Source organism: Pongo abelii, chromosome 11 (assembly GCF_028885655.2).
Source record: "Pongo abelii isolate AG06213 chromosome 11, NHGRI_mPonAbe1-v2.0_pri, whole genome shotgun sequence".
Taxonomy (NCBI): domain Eukaryota; kingdom Metazoa; phylum Chordata; class Mammalia; order Primates; family Hominidae; genus Pongo; species Pongo abelii.
In genome coordinates, this window is record NC_071996.2 from 73,589,005 (window position 1) to 73,608,513 (window position 19,509).

At 35.7% G+C, this 19,509-nt stretch overlaps 1 protein-coding gene across 6 annotated transcripts in view; it reads right to left on the reverse strand.

Moving 5' to 3' along the window:
* TLK1 (tousled like kinase 1) overlaps window positions 1-19,509 on the reverse strand; it is a 172,980-nt gene that overhangs the window by 25,403 nt on the left and 128,068 nt on the right. For all 6 annotated transcript variants that reach the window (XM_024243612.3, XM_024243613.3, XM_054549490.2 and 3 more), the window contains one exon: window positions 11,868-11,934. In XM_024243612.3, coding sequence (XP_024099380.1) covers window positions 11,868-11,934 — 67 coding nt within the window. The remainder of the gene's footprint in view (window positions 1-11,867; window positions 11,935-19,509) is intronic.

The window sequence follows — 19,509 nt, forward strand, 5'->3', positions numbered from 1 at the left end:
TATTTTTAGTACATAATTTTGAAGTAAAGAAATACAGATCACCTTGGCCTAATGTGTACCCACTAGAATTATAAATCTAGACCACATGGAACAGAAGTTTTTTCTGAATAATGCATTTAAATATTTCATCAGCTCCTTTGCTTCTTTTTAGTAATTTATCTTTTGATATAAAAAATTATTTACCTCAAAATATAACTCTGAAATTTACTTTGAAAATATAAATATTATCATTTCATTCAAAGACAGATAACAGAGGTATAAAGCTTATTACACCAGTACCTAAGACAGAAATTCAGAGGAATATTCTAAGCATTATGAGAAAAAACAAATTATATCTCTAAAGATTATGTTGTTTGTACTTCACATTACTCCTAAGGTTATTTTTATTATTTTAAAATGAAATTCAACCACGTCTTGTTGCAGAGATATTTAATGCAGATTTGATATTACATGGCAAATAGAACATTTCAAAATAAATTCAAATGAAGATAAATCTTTCTACAAGTATTTGGAGATTTTCTACAATAGGTACACTACATAGATTCTCTTAACTGAAATTTCCTAATTAACAGCTTCGGTCACATATATTTTTAATTTTAATTTTAAAAAGTAAAGTGATATCCTAGAGATTCAATAATCAAAGTTTCATTATAAAAACAGGAAGTAAATTTTAAAGCTTTGAGACAAAAAACTCAAAACATAGCTTAGTTATCATAGTTTAGCCATGTAAAACAGACAAGAAACTGGCCATACAGGTTTACCCAGGAGTATGAAAGAATTTAAATTAATTTACACTAGAAATCTAGAATCTAGATTCAATTCTAATCTAGACTAGAATCTAGAAAGCAACGACTCTTTCCCTTCGTGTTACTGTTTGCTGCTTAAAAACTTAATTTGACTGTCACACGTGTAGGAAGCTACTCAACATTTGGTAGGCTGGTGAAAGTTTAAATAATCTGATAAAACTGTGAAAAGCCTATTAGAATAAATACTTGTTTTAACTTTTATTTGAAATTGTGGCATGGGGAGACTATTTCAACAGTGAATTTATAAAAGCTAATTTTTACTGAGTCATAAATATATAAGATTCAAATAGGTTGTTGATGAACATAATTACATTTGTTTTATAATCTTCAGATGTCTATACAATGGTAGTAATCAATATTACAAAATAAATACTTGTTAAAGAAAATAAAATATGTCTGTATGAGCAAATTAAAGCAAGCTTTTTTTATTTTGCCTCTAAAAACATGACAAATATGTCCCATAAAAATCTTACAAAATAAAAGCACAAGCAAGTTTCATTCCATCTGAATTGTTAAGTTTACTGGAAGAAAAACAAAATGTCAGTAGCACTAGAGAAAAAAAGATGGATTCTGGGTATTTAGAAGGAAATGTCAAGGGAAGAAACTATGTCTTAAATAGATAGATATAAACCCACCATACTCAGTGAAATATATTTGTCTTTCATCTTGTAAGTTAGTATTTCACAGTATCTTGGACTTCAAGCAAACTGACACACTTCTGGGGGAAAGGTAACTCTGCTACTCTAAAAATTCCACTAAGAAAAAGTACATATATTGCGATGGGCTGAATGTCTGTGTTCCCTCAAAATTCATATATTGAAGCCCTTATTCCCCAATATGGCAGCATTTGAAGATGAGGCCTTTGGGAGGTACTTAGGGTTGGATTAGGTTATGGGGCCTTCATGATGGGATTAGTGGCCTTATGAGAAGAAAAGCTCCCCCACCCCTCCCTCCAAGGAGCACAGAGAAAAGGCCATGTGAGGACAAAGTGAGAGGGTGGCTATCTGCAAGCCAGCAAGAGAGCCCTTACCCAAAACTAAACTCTGCCTGATCTTGTCATGGACTTCTAGAATAAATTTCTGTTGTTTAGGTGCCCAGTCTGATATTTTGTTATGGCCAACACACATACTTGTAGATAAACGCTAGGGCAATACTGTCTAGCACACCTTGTCCTCAGAGAATGGGGCAAGGCCTGGTTTTGGTTTGGCCCAGGGTACAACAGTTTGAACAACTTATCTTTGCTACAGATCATTTCCAAAGATCTATCCAGCAGGCTACATTCTCCTTGCCTGAGACTGACATTAACCTGTGGGCCATCCTCAGAATTAATCTTTTTCCAAGGGTTCAGGAGAAGACAGGATTAACTAGGCTCACAATTGATCTGAATTCATCACAGAATAGAATCCTCAAACTCATAGCAAAACTAGGCCAGACGAGTAGACTGAAAAGAGACAATCCAATCAGCTAGGTTGTGCTTAGTAAGAACACCAAGTTTCAGTCCTGAATTCATACACTAGCTGAGCAGTTAATGAAAGCAGAGAAAATCTAGAAGAAACAAAGAGACAAATAGCATCTCCAGAAATGAACTGGTCTCTGTAGGCTATTACAATGAAGAAGAGACATAAATAAGAACAGACTGCATTAAAGAGAGAGGTAAGTTTGGCAATTAAATACACAATAAAAGGACATGGCTCTTTTCTGTTCAAACAAAAACTACAATGGAAAATTTAACAGTACATACTATAGCTATTTTAACAGTATTTAAAAATAAAATCTAATACTCTCACTCACATAAAAAGCCAAGTCAGACAGGTATACAACAGATCTCAACACTGTCTCATTGTTTAAGTAACTTGCAAAAAACACTACCTTCTAACAGTTAAAATTTAAAAAAAAATGTGTATGGATAACTCCCACAGCAACTTCACTAAAAGACTTTGCCCCTCACCAGATCTTCAGCACAGAAATGCTTTCTATTTGTAATCAAAGTCGCTTATGGCAACTTAATATTCCTTTGGCTCAAGTCTATAAGCCAAATGTAGGCTGTAGCAATGTAGAATTTCTGTAAAATTCCAGGTTAAAAATGATAGGTGGTTCCTATGTGAAGGAGATGTTTTTTAAAAAGAAAAGAAAATGGTAGGTGAATCTGGAGTATTTTGGAGCATTTCTCATAATGGCATTTTTTTCAAAAGGCAATTATTAAAAGGTGAAATATGGTAGGCATTAAAACTATAAGGCTTAAAAAGTTATAAAATACATTTTTATATGTAAAACCAATACATTTACTGAAAAAATAAAACTTGCTAGTTTAAAGTTATTTAGCAAATCCTGAATGTATGTTACATATTCTCTCTACCAAAAAACTCAATTTCTAAGAACTGCCTTTGCATAAAGCCAAAATAAAACAGGAAATATTTTGATGTATTATTCTCAGCGTGCCTATAACCTATGGGAGTTGGTAGAAGAATATAACTTAGAACAGTCTATTCACCGTAACAACACTACTTGATTAAGAAAACCAGTTCAGAATGAGGTTTTAACACCAGCCAGGTGAGGTGGCTCACACTTATAATCCCAGCACTTTGGGAAGCCAAGGCCGGTGGATCACCTGAGGTCAGGAGTTCAAGACCAGCCTGGCCAACATGGCAAAACTCTTTATCTACTAAAAATACAAAGATAAGCCAGACATGGTGGCGCTCGCCTATAACCCCAGCTACTCGGGAGGATGAGGCACAAGAATCACTTGAACCCAGGAGACTGAGGTTGCAGCGAGCCAAGATCACACCACTGCACTCTAGCCAGCCTGGGTAACAGAGTGAGACTCCGTCTCAGGAAAAAAAAAAATTTTAACACCAAATTCACTTTAGTAATGTGAATAATATTAATCCCTTAAAAGTTAACATCTCTAAATCCTAAAAAAATTAAATTTTAATTTCACAAACTATTTATAATGCCATTCTGAAAGTTTACCACCAAGAAAGTGAAAGGTGAAATTAACAAAAGGCACTATTAAAATCTAATTAAGGGCCAGGTGCAGTGGCTCATGCCTATAATCCCAGCACTTCGGGAGGCTGAGGTGGGTGGATCACGAGGTCAGGAGTTTGAGACCAGCCTGGCCAACACAGTGAAACTCCATCTCTACTAAAAACATATAAATTAGCCAGGCATGGTGGCAGGACCCTGTAGTCCCAGCTACTTGAGAGGCTGAGGCAGGAGAATCGCTTGAACCCAGGAGTCGGAGGTTGCAGTGAGACCACATTGCGCCACTGCACTCCACACTCCAGCCTTGGTGACACAGCGAGACTGTCTAAAAAAAAAAAAAAAAAAAAAGCTAATTAAAAGGAAGGGCAGTGCAAAAAAACAATTAAGGAGAAAATTACCAATTTATTTTGAATTTATCCTTATTATGTCACCATATTATATGCTTTCCCATATCCTAAATATGAATGTGTGAGATATGAACCAACGAAAATAAAAGCCAGCCAACCAACCAAAATAACCACCTAGACAAAGCAGGTCTGAATTTTGAAACTATTGCACCATAATCATATTTTTGCCTGAGAATAATTGTGTAGATTGGGGAGAAGGGTAGGAGAAGGAGAAAAGATAAAAATCATTAAATATTGGGGGCTTTCTTTGCTAATTATATAAATGTTCCCTCCACCCCCATCCCCAATCACTAAAGTGGCTTATTACTGATGAGAGCATACTGTATCACCTCAGGTGTGTTCAACTAGCTTAGATAATTAACTTAGTACCTTTACTCAATGTTTTGCTCTCTACACACTTCATTTCCTGTATTTCTGGGTGTGTGTGGAGGGGTAATGGCTTATTCTCCCTTCAAATGCATAAATACATACATTAATACCCGTAACTTGGAATGACTGTTAAAACAGGCAGGTTTTAATTCTGTCAGTTCCTCTACTTTATTACAACAAAACAAAACAAAAACTACCTCCCCAGCATCAAATAAATGTTTAAGAATTCAGCTGATTGGCAAAATTTAAATATCTAGCACACTTGTCTTAAAAATATTTACAGCTGCTGTATTATAGGAGTGAAATTAACGTTCAACACTAAGGGGCTGACACCAAGCCTGATCACACACAGGTGCGATGCCTTCGTGTAGTATACTGCAGTCCTTCTCCCAGTTTTCTTTTCTGCTTTCCCGCCCCGACTTTTTTTTTTTTTTTTCTTTGGTAGAGACAAGATTTCCAACTCCTGGGCTGAAGCGATCCTCTGGCCTCTGCCTCCCAAAGTGCTGGGATTACAGGCATGAGTCACCATGCCCGGCCTCTGCTTCCTTTTAAACCTAGTCTTCTACATGCTCATTATGCGTATGGCATGGATTTACAGTTATGATTGGGAAGGGCTGGTAGCCAAGCAACTGTTTTCTCTTTTTTGTGAAAGTTATCTCTGAACTGAATTTACAAATCTGAATTAGTTACAAACCTTGCTGATGGCTAACATGACTTCTAAGATTCTTTCCAAAATGTTTTAAATTCCATTGCCTGTATAACAACAGGATTAATATTAAACACTGTGGATCAGGCACGGTGGCTCATGCCTGTAATCCCAGCACTTTGGGAGGCTGAGGCAGGAGGATCACAAGATCAGGAGTTTGACACCAGCCTGACCAACACGGTGAAACCCTGTTTCTACTAAAAAATATATACAAAAATTAGCCAGGCATGGTGGCACGTGCCTGTAATCCCAGCTACTCAGGAGGCTGAGGCAGGAGAATCGATTGAACCTGGGAAGCGGAGGCTGCGGTGAGCCGGGATCATGCCACCACACTGCAGCCTGGGCGAAAACACACACACACACACACACACAGACACACACACACAGACACACACACACACAGGGGAAGTAAAACACCTTTTACCTCTACATTTTCATTTTGGTAGCTGAACATTATCTACTACCAAGTTAAGGTTGTGTGATTATAAATATGGAAAAATAGAGCCAGAATAGTTTGCAGGTCCATATGTGAGTAAGAGATAAGAACGTAAACACTGAGTTTTCCCATCTACAGCTAGTTCCATGTTCTCTCACCACAGTCATCTTTTTGGGACAACTACTCATTTTTAAATGGAAAATAGTAGTAAGGACAAATTGTAAAGTTAGAATTCCAGCACTCTTCTTGGCACCTTTCTTGCACACACACACACACACACCCTCCAAGAAATCAGGAATCTTTTAACATTCTTCATGGGCTTAATCACGACTTTTTCCAGTATAGTGTACTTTTCCCAGAATTCCACTGAAAACTACTGCCTACACAAGCAGCATCTTGTGTCAGGTTCTACAGAAACATCATGTACAATGTAGTTGGCTTTAATTGAGAGAATTCCTAGAAGATTTCTTCCAGTCATGGCTATAAATATAAAGATGAACAACAGGTTTAAAGATTAAGCCCTCTAGCATTATAATGCTCATTATTTTCATATTTTCATTCAAACCTAAAGTGACAAAAAATGTCACATATGCAAACTTATTCTTTGTGGTCATACTAAGGGTTTGATAAGTCAGATGACAATGGTGTTCTATAAAGAAAGACCAAAGGGGACATCAAACTTCAAGAATATTTGGGGGTCAATTCACCTAAAGCCAACGCCCTGTATTCTCCACTGTTCAAAAGGCTTGTAGACAATCCATTGTCTTCCATTTCAACTAGTTGCATGGTCCACTGTGAAGGAGTGAGAAAAGAGCTGTGTACTTGTTCTTGACCTGTAAAGATTTCATCATGGAAGATTAATACTGATGCTGCTGCTGCCTGTTACTGGTTGTTTCTCTTTGCAGATGCCAATATCGGTCAGAGAACAGGATTTCAGTGGCAGAGTTGTTGCTATACTGTTATCTCTTCAGAACGGAGGCACAAGGAGAGATGAATGCCACATCGCAAGGAGCAAAGGAGAGAGAGAGAAAGAAATGGTGTCAGGTGGCATGTTGGATGTGATTTTTGTTTTAGTAGAGATTGAGATGACTGTAAATTGTTTAGCTGATTCCTTCGGTCTGCAAAGATACATTTGTGTTGGTGCTGATGATTCTTGACTAATCCTGTTTCAATTACAAATTGGTTATGTTTTTCAAATAAAACTTCTGGCACTTATATTCAGGGCTCATAAGTCAAATGCACTCACACACACACACACACATACCAAAACACACACATTAAGGCCAATCCCTACTACACTATTTAATACTCCATACTGAGATGTCATACTTTCTAAACACATTCTCTCCAACTAATCAAATATTTAAAATCAAGAAGACAAAAAAATTTGAAGACAAGAAAATAAAGAGTAACATACCCACATGCTGTTCATATCACAAACTGGGGTAACAGCAGTCTCAAGACATAGTTACTGGACCTAATAACTTTCAAAATTCTCATTTACTCATCAGTTTGGGGTATTACGACTAGTAACTTGTATCTTTTTAAAAATACGGACATTTCAAGGAAGTTGATTTTGCAGGGATTGTATTTTGTTTTTAGTTTTATGTATTAATTTAGTGACAATCCTTGAAAGCAAATCCACACCATTTTCTTCAACTCCAGAATAAAGATCTGACTATATAATCAACCTAGCAGAGCTTCTGAATCACAAAGATAAATTGTTTTCCCATAATTAGAACTTATCAGAGACAGGTATCAAAATCTGATCAACTATAAGAGCAAACTGGTTTTTGGTTGGTTTCCTTGAACCCACGATTCCACATGGGCACAGGTAGATAAAATAGGATCATTTAGAAGCTTTGCCTCAAATTAACAACTTTTTAAAGATAGGAAATTAATCTCTTTGCAACTACAAGCTTTTGTTAAGTAATAACTGGGGAAGTTTGTATATAATTAATGACAACCAAAAAAGTTACTTGTTCCTTTTGAAATAGTTTCAGGAATAATTTGTATAGTCTCCACATATTTTATTATATAGTTCTAGTCTAAGAATTCCTTAAGATACATTTTAAAATTATTTGAGTTTTTATTTAAAAATGTGCTTTTTAAAAAGGTCTTTGTTGACCTTTAAAAATAAATCGAGTGAAAATCAATATATTAGTTAATAATAAAGAAATACTGTAGTTGATTCAACAGTCACTAACATAATGCCCAAGAAAGAATGTGAAAGAGAATGAAAAAGAATGTGTATGAAAAATAATTAACTTAAAACTCTTCTCCTTTATCTGTAACGAAAATGAAATAGCACATTCATCCCACCACACACCAAAAGAAAACTTACGGAAAAGCAAACAGTCCAGTACTTAGCAGAGATGCAAGGAAAGCCACAAATGAATTAATTTTTCTGAATACAAAGAATCAACTTACTATTAATCTACAACAAAATAATTCTAGGAATTAACTACATGGGTACAGTCATTGAAATAGGAGTGGGAATGGTTCAAGTTTTGGCTTTGTCACTTATTGGTGGATATTACTCCAGAGGAAGTATATATAGATCTGGGCATTCAAAAAGGTGTAATTAATGTTCACTCAAAGATGGTGAAAGCTTCAAAGTCTATAAAAAGTAATATTACGTAATTCCGTTAAAATGGGAATTTGAATTATGCCTGTGTCAGGCAGAGTATGGCAATAAATCACTTAATAAATGGGTGAGCAACGACTGCATAAACTGGGAACAACGATAACAATAAATATTAGATAAAAGAATTCTTGATACAGTTGAGAGGAAAAAAAAGTGATGCTCTGCCGTGATTTTCGTAATCTCGAAGAGAAGACTAATAAGCCCGTAAGGAAGTTTACATTTACTTTTTGGTAGTAACTAGAAACACCTATTTATTTTAGCCATGTATTTACTTTTGGAGGCTTCTGCCTGACTCTCTTTCCTTACTCTATCATACTTTGGATAACAGAGTAAGGCTATCTTTGGATTTATTATTTTTCTAACCCTGAAGAACAGCATAAAATATGAACTAAACTTCATGATTTATTCAAAGGTAAATATACTTTTTTCATATTTTAGTTTAGCTTTTCAATTACAGTGATTATCATTATGAAACACAAAGCATGTCATAAATTATCCACTTCAAGAAAAAGTAAACAGGCCTTTCTATTCTCCTATGTCCATATGCCATGGGCTTCCTCAATGAACTTTTGTCCTTCAGTGCTAAGAAAGTTAGTCTAATAATTAGTTCTGCTTAATGTTAAGAATTTATTGAAGGGAGAAAGGGCAAGAGAGTCACCCATGCTAATGCAAGAGTATGCCAGGCTCCAAATCTAAACCGTAAACTGACTGGTTCTATTTCCTGTGCAGGATACAAGGGGCATCAAATATTCAGATCCAGCCCACGGTAGAAGCTGTATATTTACAAGTTAGGGTTCATGTCTGCTTAATAAACCCAGGAGCATAGGGAGCTGATAAGACAGAAGTCATAACATCTTTTCTTTTGACTCAAGCCTGTCCTGTGTGTTTTAAAAGTCTGTTTAATCTTTTTTAGAAAACAGAATGACCTATTTTCCAACTGTGCTTCAGAATGCCAAATAACTTATTTTTATACATGTAACTTATTGCTTATTATTTTTTAACTGTATAACTCAAAAATTAACACTCGGTTCTAAGCAGGCAACTGCTATTTATGCTCTAAGGTGACATTACTTGCTTAATTTTGTTCCCTGTATGTACTACTGGCCACTTTCTTTAAAATACACTCATTCTTCTCACCCAAAATAGTCTCTCAGAAGAAAACATGGGTATTCATGACATGAGAGTACGTTTCAGCATTATTGTTAATCCATTTCCCCAAAATATTCCATGATGAAGGTCAAAGAAAAGAAAAGTTATGTTGTAAATTAGTTAAAAAGAAGATAGAGTTAGAAATCTAAGACTGCTCAGTAAATTTGATAAAAGCTAGAAAAAAAAGCAGGAAAAAGATTATGGAAGGGAAATTATTGGAAAGAGTAAGTAAATACGAAAAATATAGAAGTCAAACACTGGGAAAGAGGAAAACACGAAGGTTAGAAGGTTTAGTGTTCTACAACATTTTACAAATGTCTATATAATATTTGGACACTAAGTATACCTTACTTTAGAAAAGTGTTTTTCACAGAAACCAGTATTTTCAAAGTACCAGGAAAGCTTTAAAACCAACCAACCAAAAACAAAAACAAACCCTCCTTTGAAGCCTTTTCAAAGTGTACTTTTTGTAACACAAATAGCCAATTCCTAATTTAACTGCTCTACAATTTCGGATTTTATAACAGATTTTCATAAAATAAGGTGCATATGTAAAATGTCATCATTTAGAAAGAGTAATCTGAAATTTGGTATTACACGTGAAAATAATAACCCTTCAGTAAAACTCTTAAGTACACCTTGGAATCACTATAAGTAAGTAAATAAGTATTCCTTTATCACCACAGGCTGGTTAGAAAATAACTGGTAAATCTTTATATGAGACATAAAGCATAGGCCCTTACAAACTCATTATCAAAACAGTTTAAGTGGGCACACAGATACTTATGACTCATCCTGTACTAAAAATTCCCTTTTCCCTTCCATAGTTCCTTTATATGGTTCTATCATTATTATAGAACTATTATGATAGTTATATAGCTCCATCTATTATAGAGAACAGACTGAAGTTGTCAACTAAGTCTCAAAGCACAGGAAAAGCAGTCAATAATTACAACAGAACAGAATAGAACTACTTAAATAACAAAACCAAAATAAATCATTTTTTAATTCACTGTTCAAGTAGTTTAGGTTGAAGCTTTCTGGGCAGTTGGCATAGACAGATATAGCATATTAAAGGATACTAATGCAAATTATATATAATAATTTTCTATTCCCTATAAATGGTAGGAATCCCCAGCATGTTAATAACATTTCCAAAACAAATTAGTATGCAGTGTAACAGTAGCTGCTACCAGAATGGGTTTCTCCATCCTACCTCACCCTATCCCATGGAGACAACTTCACAGATACTATCTCCAATTAGTTCACTCATTCAATTTTACCTATAATTCAGCCTATTTAAAAAATTTAAAGAACCTGACAAGCAGAAAGCACAAAAAATTGGGTCAAAGAAAAAGAATTTTATGTCTGTCAGTAACTTAATTTTGAGGGAAAAAACCTACTCTGTTATTACTACTTCTCTGAAATCATTTGAACTAAAATTAAGACCTGTAAAAACAATAACCTGATTACAATTTCAGAGTTTACAAACAAGTAGAAAGATACACATTATTTAAAAGTTTACGACAATAACACACAGCAACATTTTTTCTGTTTTATCCCTTTATACTATCACTAAGTGCTTTTTCCTATGTACATCTTCTAATCGAAACATCACACATGCAACAAATTAAAAGATAAGCCAAAGAAATAAGTTTGCTATTTACAATTGCTATTTTATTATGAAATGAACATAAACAATATGGAATTTTAGATTTCATCTTTAAAATGAAGTATTTTTTACCAAAAGGTAGTTCTTAAATAGAGTAATCTAAAGACCTTGGAAGTCTATCCAAGAATCATTCCTCCACTATAGGGACATGGTGTATCACCATCTCAAGATTTTTAAGTTGACACAAGATAAAGGAATGTTATTTTAATATACTCAACATAAAAATTTAATTTTGGCCGGGCGCGACAGCTCATGCCTGTAATCCCAGCACTTTGGGAGGCCACGGTGGGTGGATCACACGAAGCCAGGAGTTTGAGACCAGCCTGGCGAACATGGCGAAACCCTCACTCTACTAAAAATGCAAAAATTAGCCAGGTGTGGTGGCACATGCCTGTAATCCCAGCTACTCAGGAGGCTGAAGCACGAAAATTGCTTGAACCAGGGAGGTGGAGGTTGCACTGAGCTTAGATTGTGCCGCTGCACTCCAGCCTGAGTGACAACGAGACTGTTTCAAAAAATAAAAATAATAATAAATAAAATAAAATAACTTTAATGCATCTCTTTTTAATCTGAAATTTTTAATTTGAAATCTTACTCTCTTAAATTTTGGCTTTTAAAATAAGTGACTTATAACACAACTTCCCACAAATTCTGGTAGCAAATTGAACTAAAAATGAAGCATGTTTCACATACCTTTTTGAGATGTCCTAGTCTAAGTTTGAAAATTTCCTCCTGTTCATGATATTCTGCCAAAGTCAACCTGTCAAAAATGAAATTTTAATTCTACATATTGAGATTAATACTTAGTTTATCAACAACTAGCAAAATATAAAAATCAAGTGGAAATACTAAAATGTGGACAACTTTAAGCTCAAAATGTATGAGCCAAAAATCCTTTGAGATATTCTTCAGAATACATTTAATACTTTTAGATGAAACAGTTAACTAATTCTACAATGCTTTAATGAGTACCATTTATCAAGTGATGTTCTAGAATTTATATCCTAAGGATACAGTGAAAAACAAGACAATTTCTCCTTACATGTTAGTTTGAGCTTACACTCTATAGTGGAAGTACGCAAGCATAAAAAAAACCATGTGATGAAATAAATAAGTTTAAGTAACAGTAAGTGTCATGAAGAAGGCAAAAAAGGATGGTATGGTAATGACTAATTGCATTATGTTAATTTGGACTGGGTGTTAGAGAGAGGTGACCTTCATCTAAATAACAAAAAGACAACCATGAGAGGACTCTGGGGAGTATATTCTAGACATGAGTTATAGAAAGTTCGAAACTGTAAGATGAAAATAGTCTTGGCATATAAATAGAAGAGAAAAAAATGGGAGTAAATCAGATGTAGTCAAAAGGGTTGTGAGTAGTAGGAGAAGCAAGCTGGGGAGACATACTATGTATAGATTTGCAGGCAAAGTAAAGAATTTCAGTTTTACTCTAAGAGTAATGAGAAATCACTGCACAGGGAGTCAGTCCAGTTTGGGAAGTTTTTAAAAAGAGGAAAAAAACAAAGACATTTTTCCTTTCCCTGCTTCAGTGTGTTGGGAGTAAATAAGCAAGATAAAAAAATGCTAAAACTTTAGTCAAAGTACTAAATTCTGGCCAGGTATGGTGGCTCACGCCTATAATCCCAGCACTCTGGGAGGCTGAGGCAAGTGGATCACTGGAGCCCAGGAATTCCAGACCAGCCTGGGCAACACAGCAAAACCCCGTCTCAATCTCCCTCACCCCCAAAAAAGCACTAAATTCTTATACTCCAAATATAGACACAGGGTCTTGCTTTGGTGTCCAGGGTGAATTTGAACTCCTGGGCTCAGGTGACTCTCCTGCCTCAGTGTCCCAAGTAGCTGGGAGTACAGGTGTACGCCACCATGCCTAGCTACTTCAAAATCTTAATAAAAATAGATACAGGACTTTAAGTCTTGAAAGTGCTTCATGGTTATCTTATTATTTCAAATATTCTTACCTAACTTTGAAAAATAATCAGTTTAATATATGCAGAACTATAACAAGACTTATTAGGGTCTCGCTCTGTTGCCCAGGCTGGAGTGCAGTGGCCACGATCTCAGCTCACTGCACCTCCACCTCCCAAATTCAAGTGATTCTCCTACCTCAGCCTCCAGAGCAGCTGGGACTACAGGCATACGCCACCATGCCTAGCTAAGTTTTGCATTTTTAGTAGAGACGGAGTTTTGCCATGTTGGCCAGGCTGGTCTTGAATGCCTGGCTTCAAGTGATCCACCGACCTCAGCCTCCCAAAGTGCTGGGATTACAAGTGTGAGCCACCACAACCGGCCCATACTCCAACTTTAAAAGAATAGCTCTTATCGATCATATTCAAGCCCTTGTTTGTTAATTTACTTATGTGTTCTGAGGTTATTTCATTAAGCTCCTAACTCAGGTGTGATCTGTTTGGTTTCAGTCCCTCAGCAACATTTAGTATAAATGCCATTTCCCTTTAGCTAGATGCTAATTAAATTTACTAATTCTAAAAAAGGAGTATTCAAAGGAAATAAACAAAAACAAGAAATTCACTTAGTATTCCACCCGCAACATCTTAAGAGCCAAAAAAAATTAACATTTTAAATTAAACCTCTCTACCCAGTCTTAGGGTGACACAACTACTGGATTTTATTACACTGAACATAGCAATAGTTAATAGCTGTAGCAGTTGCTTATAGTAAATTTAGAGAATTAAATGTTGGAGTGTGAATGTGGATGAAGTGAGAGAGGGAAGAGGAGGAATGTGATACTAAAGAAAATGAGGTTTGAAAACTAAAATGTATAATATCTCAACTAATCTAGAAAAGATAAGATGTAGGAATGTTAGCAAAAAGCTTCTGGATATGGGTACAGGTTTATGCCACTGGTGGAAGTTTGCCTGTATAACAGTATCATAAATTCATATTCTTAAAGTAAGGTTTTAGGTCCACTAGTAGGCCATAGGATGGGTTCATAACTAATTTTTAAAATATATTTAAATTTGTTTTGTTTCTATATAGAAATTCTGTACTTTGATTTTTACTGAATCACAAAACAGCTAAAATTTGGCATATCTTAAACCAAAATTAGTACATGACTTACTTGAAATTTTTGTCCCACCAAGAGGTTTGGCTATCGTGTATAACTGCAAAGCTCCTCCTACACATGCATATGGCTAGACTTTGTGCAGTTTAGGAGAAATGGTATTTTGTTGTTGTGTGTTGTTAGGCTACTCACTTTCCAGGGCAGTGATTCTTACCATTTTACAATCATAAAAAAAAAAAAAAAAAAAAAAATCTGAAGGAAGTTATAAATACTCTCCCCAGAAAATTTTACATATATATAATTTTGGGATTCACAAATCTCAGTAAGAGTTCCTCTGCCTGGGTCTTGTCTTGCCAATTAGAATGCAAACCCCCAAATAACAAAAGAGCCATTTCTTATATTTTCTCTCCATCTTCCTACTAGCAAGTATTAGGGATTATTAATACCTGACACATTGTAGCTTCTTCGATAATCTCTGTTGTCCACTTGTATTAATCAAAAACGCTTTTAAAGAAATCTATGTATTTAGATAAAAGAAATTGGGAACAATCTTCTTTAAAGAAACAGGATTTTAGACACAGAATGAAAAGAGCTAAGCTAGGATAATGTTCACATCAGTGGCTTTTAATTATCAATACTTTTATGTGTGTAAGATGCTTTTAAAAGAGCCTGCCCTCTCACACAATTCAGTTGGTTAAATTACTTAGCAAATCTTTTATTCATAGGTAAGGCAAAGATATAGTCCATCTCTTCCCATAGGCTCATATCTGATGATAGCTAAATTATTATTTTTATTACAAACATAAAAATATTTTATTATGCACACATAACAATGTATTATTTTTATTATGCACACATAATATTTAAAAAGTTAACAAATTTAAACCCCAAACATAAGACTTGACTCCTGATAATCTTCCATACTAAGTCTGAGTAAATGAAAATTTTAATTTTAAAAGTGTTCTAAAATAGTTTAACAGAAATATGGGGTGACAGTATTTTAAAAAGTTAGTAGAAATAACAAAAACAGGGAATACTCATTTTAAACAAATTTGGTATTCAATGTCTTAAAGACATTCTGTTTAAGCAGAGAATTAACCTGAAGCCTCAAAGAACACAAGCTATGGTAAATAGACTGTTAGAGGCACTTAAACAAAAATTAGCCAGATGTGGTGGTGCATGCCTGTAGTCCCAGCTACTCAGGAGGCCGAGGCATGAGAATCACTTCAACCTGGGTGGCAGAGGTTGCAGTGAGCTGAGACTGTGCCACTGCACTCCAGCCTGGGCAACAAAGCAAGAAAAGAAAAGAACAACAACAACAACAACAACAAAAGGCAACAACAACCCAGGCAAACTAACTTCATACTTAATGGTGAAAATGGACAGATTTTCTCCTAATGTCAGTAAAAAGACAAGGACGTCTACTTTCATGACTGCTAATCAATATTGCACTGGAAGTCCTACCAGAGCAGTCAGGTAAGGAAAAGAAATAAAATGCATCTAAATTGTAAGCTAAGAAATAAAACTATCTATATTTGCAGATGACATGCCTCTATATTTAGAAAATCCCCAAAAAATGCACAAGAAAAAAATCACTAGAACAATAAATAAATTTGGCAAAGCTGCAGGGTATGAGAGCAATGCACAAAAATCAGTTACTTCCATACACCAGCAATGAACAACCTGAAAAGGATATTAAGGAAGCTATTACATTTACAATAGCATCCAAAAGAATATAATACCTAGGAATAAATTTAACCCAGGAGGTGAAAGACTTGCCTACTAAAAACTACAAAATATTGCTAAGGAGTTCAAAAAGAGTTAATTAAATGAAAAGATATCCTATGTCCACAGATTGGAGACTTTCAAAAAGTATAGTACTGCCATGAGAATACACATATATACCTATGAAATAGATCTGAATTCAGAAATAAACCCAAAAATCTATGGCCAGTTGATTTTTGACAAGAGTACCAAGACCACTCAATGAGGAAAGAATAATCTCTTCAACAAATGATGCTGGGACAACTAGGGAACCACATGCAAAATAATGAAGTAGGACCCCTACCTCACTCTATGTACAAAAATTAACTAAAAATGAATGAATGACCTAAATATAGGAACTAAAACTATTAGAAGACAATACAGGAGGCTGGGTACGGTGGCTCATGCCTGTAATGCCAGCACTTTCGGAAGCTGAGGCAGGTGGATCACCTGAGGCCAGGAGTTCAAAACCAGCCTGGCCAACATGGTGAAACTCTGTCTACTAAAAATACAAAAATTAGCCAGGCGTGGTGGTGGGCACCTGCAATCCCAGATACTTGGGAGGTTGAGACGGGAGAATCGCTTAAACCTGGGAGGCAGAGGCTGCAGTCAGCTGAGATTGTGCCACTGCACTTCAGCCTGGGTGACAGAGCGAGACCCTGTCTCAAAACAGAACAAAACAAAGGGAAGATAACACAGGTATCTTCATGACTATAAATTTGGCAATAAATTCTTAGATTTGTCACCAAAAGCATAAACAACAACAGTAACAAAAATCAACAAAATACATTTCATAAAAATTAAAAACATTAAAAATTAAAACAATTGAATTCATGGATAGTAGCATGATGGTTACTAGAGGCTGGGAAGGACAGTGGGGAAGGAGGCAAAAGGTGGGGTTGGTTAATGGGTGCAAAAACATAGAATGAATAAGATCTAGTATTTGATAACACAAGAGGATGACAACAGTCAACAAAAATATATTGTACATTTAAAATAACCAAAAGAGTATAATTGGAATGTTTATAACAAAGAAATGATAAATGCTTGAGGCCATGGATACCCCATTTACCCTGATGTCATTATTACACATTGTATGCCTGTATCATAATATATCATGTAACCCATACATTGGTTGGTGCAAAAGTAATTGCGGTTTTTGCCATTGAAAGTAGGCAAACACCACAATTACTTTTGCACCAACCTAATACTATGTACCCATAAAAATAAAAAACTTCTGTACATCAAAGGATATTATCAAAAAAGTAAAAGACAACTTACAGAATAGCAGAAAATATCTGCAAACCATCTATCTGTTAAGGGTTTAGTATCCAGAATATATTAAAAAAAAAAAAAAAAAAAAAACCTCCCACAACAACAAAACAACAAACAGTCTGGTGAAAAAATGAGCAAAAGACTTGAATAGACATTTCTCCAAACAAGATATATAAAGACCAGCAAACACATTAAAAGATGTTCAACAACATTAAGTCGTTAGGGAAATGCAATTCAAAATTACCGTGAGATATCACTTTACAACCCACTAGGATGGTTATGATTTTTAAAATGGGAAAGTAAAAAGTATTGTCAAAGATGTAGAAAAATAGGGATAATTGTCATGCTGGTAGGAATGTAAAACAGTGCAGACTGGAAAATAAGCAGTTCTTGAACAAGTTAAGATACAGAATTACCATAATACTCAGTACTAGACAGATAAAACAAGCCCACACAGAAACTTGTAGACAGGTGTTTATAGCAGAACTATTTATAATAACCAAAGGGTGGAAACAACCTAAATGTCCATCAACTAATGAATGGATAAACAAATTGTGCATAATCACACAATGAAATATTGTTCAGCCATAAAAAGAGTGAAGTATTGATACATGCTACAACATGAATATATCTTGAAAACTTATACTAAGTAAAAGCCAGACACAAAAGGTCATATAAGGTATGAGTCATTTTATTAAAACATTCTGAAGAAGCAAATACACAGAGAAAGAAAACTGACTATTTGCTACTGGAGGTGAGAAGAGAAAGGGCTAGGGAGTGATTATTTAATGTGCACAGTGTTCCTCTGGGTTAAGGGAACAGTTTTGAAACTAGAGAGAAGCAATGGTACATAACACTGTGAATGTACTAAATGCCACTGAACTGTACATCTTTAAATGGTTATTTGTATGTTATGTGAATTTAACCTCAATTAAAAAATGTTATCACTAGGAAAAAAAATAGGTGATTGTGGGAGGGATGAAACTAGTCTTCCTTTGAAGAGTCCAAATGTTCACAATGTAATAGAAATTGAAGTGCAATTACTTTACTTAGTATAAGCATAATGGCTGATATGGTTTGGCTGTGTCCCCACCCAAATCTCATCTTGAATTCCCACGTGTTGTGGGAGGGACCTGGTGGGAGGTAACTGAATCATGGGGGCAGGTCTTTCCCATGCTGTTCTCATGATAGTGAGTAAGTCTCACAAGATCTGATGGCTTTAAAAAGGGGAGTTTCCAGCCGGGCTTGGTGGCTCATGCCTGTAATCCCACAACTTTGGGGAGCCAAGGAGGGCGGATCACCTGAGGTCAGGAGTTCCAGACCAACCTGCCCAACATGGTGAAACCTCATCTCTACTAAAAATACAAAAAATTAGCCGTGGTGGCAGGCACCTGTAATCCCAGCTATTCAGGAGGCTGAGGCAGGAGAACTGCTTGAACCCAGGAGGCGGAGGTTGCGGTGAGCCGAGATCTTGACACTGTACTCCAGCCTGGGCACAAGAGCAAAACTCCGTCTAAAAAAAAAGGGGGTTTGGGGAGTTCCCCTACACAAGCACTCTTCTCTCGTCTGCCACCATGTGAGACGTGCCTTTCACCTTCTGCAATGATTGTGAGGCCTCCCCAACCATGCGAAACTGTTAAGTCCATTAAACCTCTTTCTTTTGTAACTTGCCCAGTCTGGGGTATGTCTTTATCAGCAGCGTGAAAACGAACTAATACAATGACTTACATACCAAGTACTACTGTGATATGCAAAATAATGGCCAAAGACTTCCATATCCTAATCCTTGAGACATGTCAATATGTTAGGTTATAAAGAAAAGGAAAATTAAGGGTAGCAGGTGAAATTAAGGTTGCTTATCAGCTGACAGTAAAACAGGGAGTTATTCTGCATTACCCATGTGTGCCCAGAGGGAAGGGGTGGCAGTGTCAGAATCAGAGTAATGTGACAGGTGAGCCACTTGACTGGCCGCTGCTGGCTATGAAGATGAAAGGGGATCATAAACCAAAAAATGTGGGCAGCTTCTAGAAGCTGGAAAAGGCAAGGAAATGGATTCTCTTCTAGAGTCTCTAGAAGTAACATAGCCCTTTTAACAATTTGATTTTAGCCCAAATGAAGCCCATTTCAGATCTGTGATTGCTAAAACGGTAAGGTAATATGTGTGTTGGTTAAAGCTAGGTTTGTGTGATTTGTTACAGCAGCCGTAAGAAATTACTGCAGATCTTCTTACCTGGAAGTAGAATGCTCCTTTAAATA